The sequence below is a fragment of the Mustela nivalis genome, assembly GCF_964662115.1.
Source record: "Mustela nivalis genome assembly, chromosome: X".
Taxonomy (NCBI): domain Eukaryota; kingdom Metazoa; phylum Chordata; class Mammalia; order Carnivora; family Mustelidae; genus Mustela; species Mustela nivalis.
The window spans coordinates 37,024,274-37,036,498 of NC_139040.1; the positions used below are offsets into that span (position 1 = coordinate 37,024,274).

General features: G+C 42.8%; 1 protein-coding gene across 1 annotated transcript in view; it reads left to right on the top strand.

The window, feature by feature from the left end:
* The first annotated feature begins 4,854 nt into the window (after positions 1-4,854).
* AMMECR1 (AMMECR nuclear protein 1) overlaps positions 4,855-12,225 on the top strand; it is a 114,743-nt gene continuing 107,372 nt past the window's right edge. The window contains 3 exon segments of the mRNA XM_082717345.1: positions 4,855-5,188; positions 5,190-5,247; positions 5,250-5,394. Of these exon segments, the coding sequence (XP_082573471.1) occupies positions 4,922-5,188; positions 5,190-5,247; positions 5,250-5,394 (470 nt within the window). The 5' untranslated portion in view covers positions 4,855-4,921.

Below are 12,225 nucleotides of genomic sequence, written 5' to 3' on the forward strand. Positions count from 1 at the left end.
GGCAAATCTAAAAGAACAGAAAGTAGACTGTTGGCTTCCAGGGACTGGGGTGGGGGGAGGAAATGGAAAGTGACTGCTAACGAGGATGGAGTTTTTCTGGGGGATGAAATTGTTCCAGTAAGTAAATAAGAAGAGAGGGCTGTGTACCTGACACAAGCACTGTTCATTGTCCTTGCTGAAAGATTAAACCATAAATTATGGACATTTAAGCCACGGGTAGAGTGAAGCACAATGAGCTACACTTTAGCCAGGAAGTCATGGGACTCTGATCTGACCCCTCGTCACTGCCATGAGTGAGTCTGAACTTTAAATCAGATATTTGCATAGAAGGGACTTTGATTTAGAACATATTTTTATATTTTAATTGACAACATTACTCCTCATTTGTCTATAACTGTGCCGCCAGGCAACTAGCATATGTGTTCCAGAACATGAGGTGAGCAGTTATAGAAAAATAACTATATGTCCATAATTAAATTCAGAGGTGGGGCACAGTTGTGGTATATACATTTTCATGCCTCATGATATGCCTAGAGAAGAGGAGATGAAGTCTTTAAGGAAGAGAGAAAAGAGAAAAAGAGCCAAGCAAAGAGTAGCTGAACTACAGTAGACACTTTCACGTTTTATTTGCACATGACCCGTCTTACTGAATGAGTAATACTCTTTTTGATCATCTTTTCCTGAAAAAGCTTCCCTTTCCAAGCTATAAGTAGTAAGTTTTGTTAATTCTTCCACATTTGGTGTAGCTATTAGCATACCTAAATCTCATTAAGGAGTTTATGTAACTTTGTCTCAAGGAAATAGCGAGCACAACAACATTCAATTAGTCTGCACTCCAGTTGACCGTGGAATATATAAATGAAACAAGTAGAAAACAGTCCAAAGTAGATCCTAGTCCTTTGGTTCATTAAAGTATTGTTCATGAGATAAAGAAAGGACCCAGGAGGGAAGATCTGTTTTGTCATGAAGAAAACAAAATGTGGATCATCAATCTGAATTGAAAAGTAGGTAAAGAATCTCAGTATTTATTTGCATATTCATTCCACTATAAATCACCACCTCCACTACTACAACCGTGTGTTATATGTGTACAAGGTTAGATCAAAGTGGTAGCTAATAATACTACATTTTGCAGTTGTTCAAGGATGACAGTTGAGAAAGTTTGATGACAGAGGATAAAAATAACACTTGTTTGGGCATAAATGGAAGTTTTTTTTTTTTCATTGAACTATGTGTACATTCTTCATCCCACCCACACCCCGGGAAACCTAAGAAAATAATTTTGCAACGTTAACAAGTTTTCACTACCTGATCGAATTACAAAAAGTCTCTTTGTTCCCGAAATAAAAAAATAACTCTATTTGTAAACCTGTGGATACAGTGAGGTAATGATAAAATAATCAGTAACTATTGGGTTAAATTCAATTTCGAGTTTTACCACAGAGCGAATAATGTGCATAACCTTTGTTCAAGCAGTTTTTCACAGTTGTATAACAAAACATTTGACAAGAGTTAGTTAATAGCCATTCAGAGGCAGATGCAGAAGCAAAAATGCTTATAGCTTGAATGTGCTATGTTGACAAAGAGAGATGGCCTATTTATTTTTTATTTTTTTTATTTAAAAGAGACATGGAATCTTTACCTCCCAGCTTGACAGTTGGTTACAAAAAACAGAAGACACCTTAACGTTTCCTCTGGAGGGTATTATCACTTCATTCCAGTGTCAGCGGTGGGTAGGGGCACATGTGCTCTATCACACTTTGACCTTTATACTTCAAGTCAAAAGAATGCTGAGCAAGGTCAGTTTTCCCATCTAGTGTACACTATGCTTAGATGTAAAAACAAACAAACAAACAAGCAAACAACAAAGCAACTGAAAACCCATTTCTAGAATTTGATCTGTGGATTTCATTTGTATTTGAATGAAATATGTTTATTTCTATCCTGGTGACTTTGCAAGAAAACAAGGCCAGGAGAGGCATTTCCTCAAAGGCTAAAAGGAGGCATTACCACCACCCTATTACTTGCCAGAGGATTTGGAAAGCATGTTGAGGCTCAAGGTTAGTATGGGAGATGAGCCAGGCTCAGGAGAAGTTAACACAGAGAAAAAGGTTAATGTTGTTTTTTCTTTTTTTCCTGTTCTTAGCCAGCCAATACAACAAAGTGCTTTATATCGTAACTCCTAGTAGTCAGGTAACGGTGTATTTTCTGCAACAATCATTGTTTGGGTTTGTCTATTTTCTTTATGCTTGTGAGGCTTGAAATTGGCATTTAAAATCCTTGGGGTAAAAGCTATTTTTGTAATTCAGCTGGGATGTCCTTGTCTCAGGGTTTCCCATTGCATCAGTCCCTTAGCCTGGTACGATAGCCATGATAGTGCTGTGTCTTTTAGATGATGTGCAGAAATAAGGACATGATTATGGTGCCTATTAAAGATTCCTTGCTATTTTCACAAGAGTAGGGGCGTTAGACTCTTGTCTACTGGCCAAATTCTAAATTGGGAGATTACATTCTGCTTTCCTAAATTCCCCCAGCAGAAGCAGCCATCCGTGGTATCCTACTTTGTTTCCTTTGCTAAACATTGAATGGCATTGGTTTTCTACTCCAGAAGTGTTCACTTCTTAGTGGAATGGTGAGTAAATCAGTACCTATCGTCTGATATAGTATCTGACCCAGTTACAAACAAATTAAAAGGTAGGCATGATAGTTTGAGTACAAAACAAAACAAAACACCCTAACAGTGTATCAGTTGTTGTGGAGCACTTAAAACAAAACAAAACAATCTGCTTTCTCTTCTGCAACATAGACCCAAAAAATTAATGCTTTTTTAAAACTCCATTAGGAGTGGACAGTGAATTGTTATTTGCCTCAAACAGGAAGATAGTTCTAACAGTGACCATGAGGTTTGAGAGCATGAGAGGATGAGATCATGTATCACAAACCAGTTAACCCCTCTCTTTTGTCGTTGGGCTGCATTGAACCATTCTTGACAGCTGATCTACTTTGTAAAATCTCCTTTTAAGGAGGTTTTTCATCTTAACATTTAGTGTTTCTCCATCTTTCCCTAACAATGACGTTGTTATTTTTGTATAACCTCCATACCACCCACTGTAGTTTTAATGTCCCTATCTTCTATCCATTGCTAACCTTGCTATGATGTAGTGGTATTGCGAGGCATGGTTTTTGAAATCAGCCATTTAAGGCCTTGCTCTAACACTTTCTAGGTGTGTGATGTTGGGCAAGTTACTTCTGAGATTCAATTTCCTCATCTGTAAATGAGCAACCTCAGAGGGTTATTTTGAAGGTCAAATGAGGTAATATATTATTTTGAGGGGTCGTGGGGTAAGGCAAGGCATAGTACTCGGCACCTGAAAAGGCCTCGATAAATAGTAGATATTTATTGGATTGTGTACACGGATCTGACTTAATTCATAAACTCTTTGAGAGTGGGAAGCATATTTCCTATTTCGACATAAGCACAGTGTCATGCACATAGGATGGTGCACAGGCTTAATATTTATTGCACGAATAAACCTTTTTTTCCTCCTGAGTGGAATGAACAGCCCTCAGCTATTTGCAAATCCCACACATTTGGCTCAAAGGTGACAAAAATCAATCAATCCTCCGATACCTCCAAAACTACAGACACCTGCCTTTGTCTACATGTTTTGGTACGGTGTACACAATGCAAATAACTCACACTTTCTGTTTCTGTCAGGTTAATTTCTATGAATGTTAACACTTGATTTGTCTTAGGTGCCCAGAATGGGACTGACTCAATCACACGCCTCCTCATTCATTCAAGCATTCTTTGATTGAGAAATTTTTTAAATGAATACTAAGAACTATCTAATTATATACCTGAACAAAACCTTTCAACTTGCGACTAAGTGCACCACCTGCCCTATTTACCTGTAAGATCTGTGCTGACTACAGATATATTTCTAATGGCTTTGCTCCCAAGGCAAAAACAAACAAACAAACAAACAAACAAAAAAAAACCACCCAAAACAAAACCCCAAACAAACAAGACAGTAACCTACCACAGCAAGTTTCAGAGCACTATCAACATCTTTGAACTAGGGAGGTGTTGGTTAGGATTTTCTTTTCTTTTGAAAACGTTTGCACGGGGCTGGGAGGCAGAGAAAGTTGGGGGAACAAGGGAGATACAGATTCAACCAGGCTTGAGTATTTGTCACTAAGGAAAGAGTATTGTTCTTTCCCATAGTCTTGGAAAACCCCAAGTGCGTGCTTAGATGGGTACTAAAGCGACCGCAGTGTGGCCATTTCCCCGACTGCTTTGTACATAGTTTATACGGGCGGTCTCAGGTGTGGGGCTCCAAGCACCTGCTTGCTCAGCTCCGGCAGTTCAGAAACCAGCGTATTTGAGGCCGATGGCTCGGGTTTCACGTAACTCGGCTCAAATGTCACTAACACTATGTGCAGTGCCGGTCATCGAGCTGTGCTTTGGGACTCGGATACTTAACTTCGGACTTTCTTCTTTCTCCCCTCCTTCCCCGCCACCCCCACTAGTTTTCCTTTCTCTTCCTCCCTGGGCGTGCCCAACTCTTTCCTTTGCTCCTACTCTCTGCCTGGCGTTCTCGTTTCCTTCTCCCTCCTTTCTGCTGGGCTTCCCGTCTTTCATCCATCCTCTGAGGGACACAGAGCTCGAGGCTGCGCCTCGAAGGAGGCGCGAGCCCCGCGGGACAGGCGCGAGGTGCCGAGCGGCGAGGGCGCGCGCGGCTGGGGCGCGCGCGGGACGGCCGCGTGGCCGGGCGGCCGGCTAGGGAGCGGCGCGCGCGCGCGCGCCCTGTGAGCCCCTGGCGCGCCCCCGGCGGCCGGGGCCGCAGCGTGCTCGCCCCCGCCGCCAGCTCGCCTCACTTATGGGTCGGAAGCGCTGCGTGGGGGAGACTGTTCCAAGATGGCGGCGGGTTGCTGCGGGGTGAAGAAGCAGAAACTGTCCAGTTCGCCCCCCTCTGGCTCGGGTGGCGGTGGTGGCGCCTCCTCCTCCTCCCACTGCAGCGGAGAGAGCCAGTGCCGAGCTGGGGAGCTGGGACTAGGAGGCGCCGGCACGCGGCTCAACGGGCTGGGAGGTCTAGCCGGAGGAGGTAGCGGCAGCGGCTGTACCCTCTCTCCCCCCCAGGGCTGCGGCGGCGGCGGCGGGGGGATTTCCCTGTCGCCACCTCCGAGCTGCGGAGTGGGGACCCTACTTTCCACCCCGGCCGCCGCCACCTCTTCCTCGCCCTCCTTGTCGCCCGCCGCCTCGTCCTCATCGCCCGGCTCCCGGAAGATGGTGGTGTCAGCGGAGATGTGCTGCTTTTGCTTCGATGTGCTCTACTGTCACCTGTACGGATACCAGCAGCCCCGGACCCCCCGGTTCACCAACGAGCCCTAGTGAGTACCGTGCCCTCCGCCGCTCTCTCTCTTGCGCTCGGGATGGGGCTCAGAGTTGAAGCAAAGTATGAGTCCGCCTTCCCGCCGGCGGCTGCCCCTGCCCCTCTCTCTGCCCCGGTCCCCGGAGCCACTCGACCTAAGTAAGGGCACCCCGCGCTTTCTACCCTCCGAGGCAGGCACCCCACACTTGGAGCAGGGTGTTGCTACAGGAGATGGCTTACTGGTTCCCAAAGGTGTTCGCTTTCTCTTTGCGATAACTTCGAGGAGTTTGGACCCTTCCCTTCTCTTCTTCGCCACCCCGCGTCCCCACCGCCCTGGTTTTGGAGATCTGGATTACTCAAGGTGTTGACCTCTCCTCACTTTGGTTTCCATTTACCCCAAGTGAAAGCCCCGCCAGTATTCCCGCCCCGCGTACCTTGCACAGGGAGAGTTACTATCCCACTGCAGGGTGAAAAATAGCAACTATCCAACTTCTGTTCGGCTAGTGATGGAACTTAGCTCCAGAGCTTATGAGGTTACCCGTCTTTTCCTTCAGGTTCCCTTGTGTCCCGGGGGAGGGAGGAGTTTTTTTTTTTTTTTTTTAAACACTTTCCCTTACTACCTATTCTTATCCGAACGTACCCATTAAAATGTGTTTCTAGTGAAGCGCACCGCCAGCTCTCTCACACTGGAAGAGTGAGACCCCCCCCCTTTTTTTAAAAATTCCACCGTCTGGGTAATAGCTCATTCAAAGAGAGCTGTCCCCATAGAACGAGTGTCAGTTTGTATATGAAGTGTGCATTCGCTTTTGTGTCGATTTCACTTGTTAGAAATCTATGTTAGGCTCGACGGTTTGAGAAATAGTTAATCCAACAGTAAGTGTGTAGGAATTTTTATGTTTTCTTTTGGCTTGTACTTTTATTTTACCCTTCAAGTGTGGTTGAAATTGTTTAAAATAGCACTGTTACAGCTAAAAGCAGGTTAATTCTAATCCCCGTCCATTTGGATGTGTGGGAGATGGGGCATATGGTTTTTTTTTTAATGTGTAAACTGAGTGTAAACTGACTTTTTGAGTTAAATGCTAGACAGAATGTAAAGCCCAAGGAAGGGCAGAATGACAAAGAGGGCGATTGTTTTTATTATGAGTATTTTGCATCACAACAACAGAAATAATAGAGAAAAATTTCAGTGAAACTTATGAGGAAACCACCAGCACTTTCCTTGCTAAGACAAGTGCCCCTTGTCCCCATATCATAAATACCTGAATTGATGTTCTTTTTAAACTGCTTCTTTTCATTTTGTGAGATTAGGGGATTAGACTACTACTGGATAAGTATAAACACTTCTGCCTAGACTAAAAATATTAAATTAATATGTAAAGTGGAAATTGCAATAAAGTGTCCTGGAAATTGTAAATTTGTATTGTTTGTTTTCTTTGGCTTTGATACTTTAAATGTACTTAGTTTTATATTTTTGCCACTCTTGTGGTCTGTGCATTTTCGTTCAGACTTGGTTCATCTTTGGGCATTTGTCATAAAAATGCATGAAAGAGCATCTAGATTAACATTTTTCTAAATATCTTTATAAATTTCATAGTTTTAATTCTAGGAGCTTAGATCCTAAAACCACACCTTTACTTAGCCAGTTTGTTTTTTGGTAAGAAGTCAGATTCATTTAAAAGAGACTGCCATGTAAAAAAAAAACTATGAAATATTTATTAGTTTGAGTCACTTATTTGTGACTTTCCTGCCTTCTCTTGGGTGTCTATGATGTATTAAAGCCAGTCGTGGAATGATACATAGGTTGGCTCTGCAAAGTCATGGGACGCAAAAATTCACTCCTGTTCAGTTACATGAGTTTGGCAAAGGCTGTTTTACTATTCACGCTCCATTGCTCCAAAGCATATGAGAACACACTTTCAGGAGGTGCTATTTTCACACATTTTAAAGTGAGCTTGGGTTAACTGAAAGACTGTAACAAGTTTAAAAGGAAAGAGAGCTTGACCAGTTCATACAGAGAATGCTTTTTGAAAATGTTATCTTAGCAGTGGCTACTTGTGGACATGTGTTTAGGTATTGCTTGTCTTTGAATACCCCATCCACTGGATTTCTTTTTCATGGAACTAAAGAGGCCAAATAAGACACACTTCGACCACTGGGGATATGTTGAAACAATGGTGGAAGAATAATAACCATTATCATTTAGCAGGCCTTGAATGTGTCATGTCTTCCACAAAACAGCTTAGAAGAGACCCTGAACATGACCAAGGGGAGAACGAAAGTTTTCTTAAGCGGAAAGAGGACTACATCTTATCTTCCTTTATCTTAAAGTCATTTTTGAGGTGTACTGTGGAAAATTCAAGAAAATGTCTTAAAGGTAGTGTTTGATTATGGAGTCAAATAACTGTCATCACTTGCCAGTGCCTTAGTAACCACCACACATTTTCTGGTTTACATATCACATACTTAATAGCATCGTGTACTTTTTAGTGGCTTCGTGCTGGGGGCATAAGCTGTAAATAGACCTACTTTTCCCTCCACCCCAAGTTATTAGTATCCCGTCATGAGCAGCAGTGTTCCAGGTCTTGTCTCTGCTCCCCCTACCCCAGAAGTCATGCTTTCAACAAATCAGATTCTCCTGTGTAAAAACACACTGCTTTCATCCCTTCCCAGAACCTTCTCTGTCAACATGTCTGTAAGTAGTGAGATCTGCCTCGTATAGGTTCCGAAGTTCTCCATTGAGCAGTTACCCTTCCATTCTGAAGGGTTATTAGAAATCTCCTCTATCCCTTTCAGTTTTGGGGAAGGGATACCAACATGTGAACAGACTGTAAGGATACAAACTCTTCACTGTTGGCTGCCGTTTGTTGGAGCACCTACCTCACTGCACACGATATAGCAGTAGCTACAGCTTGGGAGGACAGTGGCAACTTGTTCAACGGAGGACACGTGACATTCGTGTTAAAAGTGAGGACTGCATTACCAAATCCTCCGTCTCAGTTCTCCAGGCACATTTGTTCACAGAAATCAGGTTTGAGACGTGATTTTACAAATGACTTGAGGTGCATTTTACTCTTCAAAACCTGAGCTCTTGGATTCATATGTGGGAGCCCAAGAGCCACATTATAGGAAATCATTTGCTACTCTAAAGGGACCCACTGTGCCAGGTGTGGAGCCAGTCAGACTCCAGAGCAGCGGTTCCCCACTCTGGCTGCACATTCGAACCACTGGGGAATTATTTAAAAATGTGGAGACCTGGGTCACAAGCCCAGAGATTCCGATTTAATTGGTCTTGGATGGGGCCTGGACCTCAGGATTATAAAAAGCTCCTCAGGTGATTCAGAACGTGCAGCTGAGGTACAGAACCACTGGTCCTACCGTATCCACCTAGTCCTCTCTCCTGAGATTCAGATTAATTTGGCCTGGGGTGGTGCCTGGGAACCCATATTTTATAAGCACCCTGGGTAATTCTGGTAAACAACTAGTTTCGGGAAACCCACACAGTGTGGTCTGCAATAGACCCGACCTAGGAGCTGCTCTGAAATGGAGGCTCTCAGGTCGCCCCTCAGCCCGGCTGAATTGGAATCTGCATTTTCACAGGCTCCCCAGGTGATTCTTCCGCACGTTAAAGTTTGAAGAGGAGTGGTTCTCCAACTTTAGAGTACATCATAATCTCCTGTACTGCTTGTTAAAACACAAATTGCTGGGCCCCATTCCCAGAGTTTCTGATTCAGTCGGTCTGGGGTGGGGCCGTGAATTTGCATTTCTAACAAGCTCCCTGGCGTTGCTGCCTCAGTTCCCAGGACCACACGTTGAGACCCCCTGGGTTAGAGAGAGAAGCTAGGACCTCAGTAAAGTCGTGCAGCAACTGTAAGGGAATGGCAATTTCCCCTGCCAGTTTCCAGTAGGGAACTTCCTGTTTCCGTGTCACCAGCCTTTGTCATGTTCTTTCTAACTTAGCACTGGGGAGATAGAATGCTGCCAAGATCCTACCTAGTAAGAGTCCCAGGTTCTTGGGATGGTTTCATTCTGAGGTGGGGGGAGGGGTGACTCTTGGAAACCGATGGTATGATTTTAGGACTTTTTTTTTTTTCTTCCAGAAATGTTAAATGCGAGGGGCACCTTTTAGGAGTTAAAAACAGCATAAATATGATCTCTTAAAGTGAGTTGTATTGATTTTGATAAGTAAAGCCCCCTTTCTGTTGCCATAAAAAATGCTTTGATGATTAGCTCACTAAATTACTCGTTGTGATACGATTTTAAAGCTTTTCCTTACACTTATGCTTGCTGGATTGGATTTTAAGAATTTTCCTCATTAACAAAAATATAAAAGGTTCCTGCCAAGGCACTGGGATTGTTCAGTCTTATATCTTTAATGCTGTGTTGCATGTCATGTCCCATGAACTATTTGTTTTAATCTTCTTACCACCTTTGAAGTTAATGCACTACTACATTTTGTACAGACCATGGCACATAAAAGATACTTTACTATTAACATCAATAATACGGTTTTCCATCACAGTGAATATAATAAAAAAAAAAATCCACTCCTGGATATGCAGTTCTTGAGAGACTCCAATCAGGTATTTGAACGGTTAATTCTTTCTTGTCTTGTCACAGTAGTCAAATTACTGTTTTCCGGCATGCTTGGGAGGAATTGGGTTGTTTTAGAAAGGTAAAGCAGGCATTTTGCCTCACCAGAAGAGTAACACTCCTATGGCATGTTTGTTAAAAAGGCGATTTGATAATGTAGCTCAGGTCAAAGTGATATTAATACAGCATTTTAAACACAAGCTATTATATTTCTATTATGTCTTTTTTCTTAATGAAGACTGAGCAGAATAGCCAGAAGGTTTATCTGTCTATTGCAGATGATGCTACTAGGCCAGCATAGTGGTCATAATGTATATTTTTTCTTCAAAAAAACCCCACAACAACAACAACAACAACAGCAACAATGATAACGTTTGTCTGGAAAATTGTTGAGCATTTTTGAAGGTATTATACAGATTGTTTTTCAACAATGTTGATTTCCATTGGAAGGCAGCCTGGTGTCCTGTCTTACTAAGAGAGAAGAAAGAAGGCACGCCCCCAGTTGTCATTTATGCTGTAAAAACAGCCAGTGACTGAAATGGAAAGATATAGAAATATAAATTACAAAATTATTTTTATATCCATGTGTAAAGGTGTATGTAGGACAAGGTATATTTAGTTAAAAAGAAAAACTCGATGCTTATTTTACCTTCTCCCCCATATGGCCAAAGGGAGTGATAATCTGGCTCATAATTTTGCTTGCTTATGAATTGTGTTTGTGCTGCATTCAGGTCCCAGCTAGTGGGTGGCAATGAAGAAGGAGCCTTTGCTGGGATCTCAGTCCAATGGGAAGAAAGACCACTACTGAGAAAGTGAAAAATGCCCTGTTAGCCCATATGCATGAGTAGCCCCCCCACCCTGTGCTTCTCAGAGAAATACTAGCATTCACATTGTTGTCTTTATAAAACCATACACTTTTTGAAATGTATTTGTGTTAAAATGCTCTAATGTATTACCGCAAAGGATTATGATTTAGAAGTCATTGTACTTCCCATTTAGAGACCATCTTACTTTTTGAGAATGTATATGTGTGAAACACTAAAACTTGTGCAATGAGATTAGTCAAAGTTCCCTATTTCAATAGGCGTTATTCTGGTCTCTCAATGTCACACATGCTTGCCTGTTTTAAAGCAACACAATGACCACGGCTTTTACATTTAAATTTTCTTCAATAGTCTCCCCCCCCCCCCCCCCCGCTTCTGTGAACTTGTGTAATAATGTCTCTTTTTGGTACTGTTCTGAATCAATTAAGCTAAGTAAGTGAGGACCAGCAGTAAAAGCCAGGGGCTGTCAAGAATGGACCTTCAGTGTGTAAGCTGTCTTTCCACAATCAGTAATTGGGCAGTTGCTCACAGGACACTGGAGACAGTGTGGGAAGCCAGTGGTTGTGTAGGTGGGAAGAGTAGATTCCCCAACAGTAAACTTATTTAGAGTTTGAGCTTCTGTAGTCACAGTGCTGCTAAGAGCAGAAATGAGCCACAAGCTTATGTAGTAGAAATAAAAGAGCCCGAAGGAAGAAGTATGGTGTAATAGTGCAGTTGGTTGGGTGGAGCATATTTTATGTTTGGTCCAACGATAAGTGGCATCTTTTCTATCCAGTGTGGGTGTATTTTCTGCAGCTTTTAAAGTATCATACTTTCAAACTTGCTCACCCTTAAAAATGTTAGTTTTGAGGAGCTAGGTGGAAATTATATGTCACTGGGGAAAAAAAAAAAACCCTGTTATTTCTTTTAGCATATATGGTATGCTGAGTTCCCAGGTTGGAAACCAGAGAAGTCGCTCTGTCCTCACAGAGCTTCCAGTCTCGTTCAAGGTATGACACAAACATTAGAGTCGCTTAAAATGCTGACAGGGCACTATATACGTGATTATAGGTGAAGTTAAAAAATGGGAAATGTTGTACATCAGCACAGTGATGCCATGGAAAAAAGGAGTGGTCAGGATCAGAGGCTTTTGGGAAGAGGATGAACTTTAGAGCCAAGTTTTGAAATGGCAATGGTACAGAAATTATTGGTGGAGAGTCTGGTAATACCAGTAGATCTCAAAGTCTTCCTGGTGGTTCTCAAACTCATTGCTCACCACCACACGCCTTGCCACAACACTTGGGGATTCTCAGCAGCTGTCTTCAGCCAGCAACCTGGACCCCCAGCATTCTCCATATGACTCCCCTTGCTCTGGTCTCAAAGATCAGAAAACTTCAAGGAAATTACAAGCAGCCTTTTTTCTTGGGAACCCTCTGGGAAGGCTGGATAAGAGATAC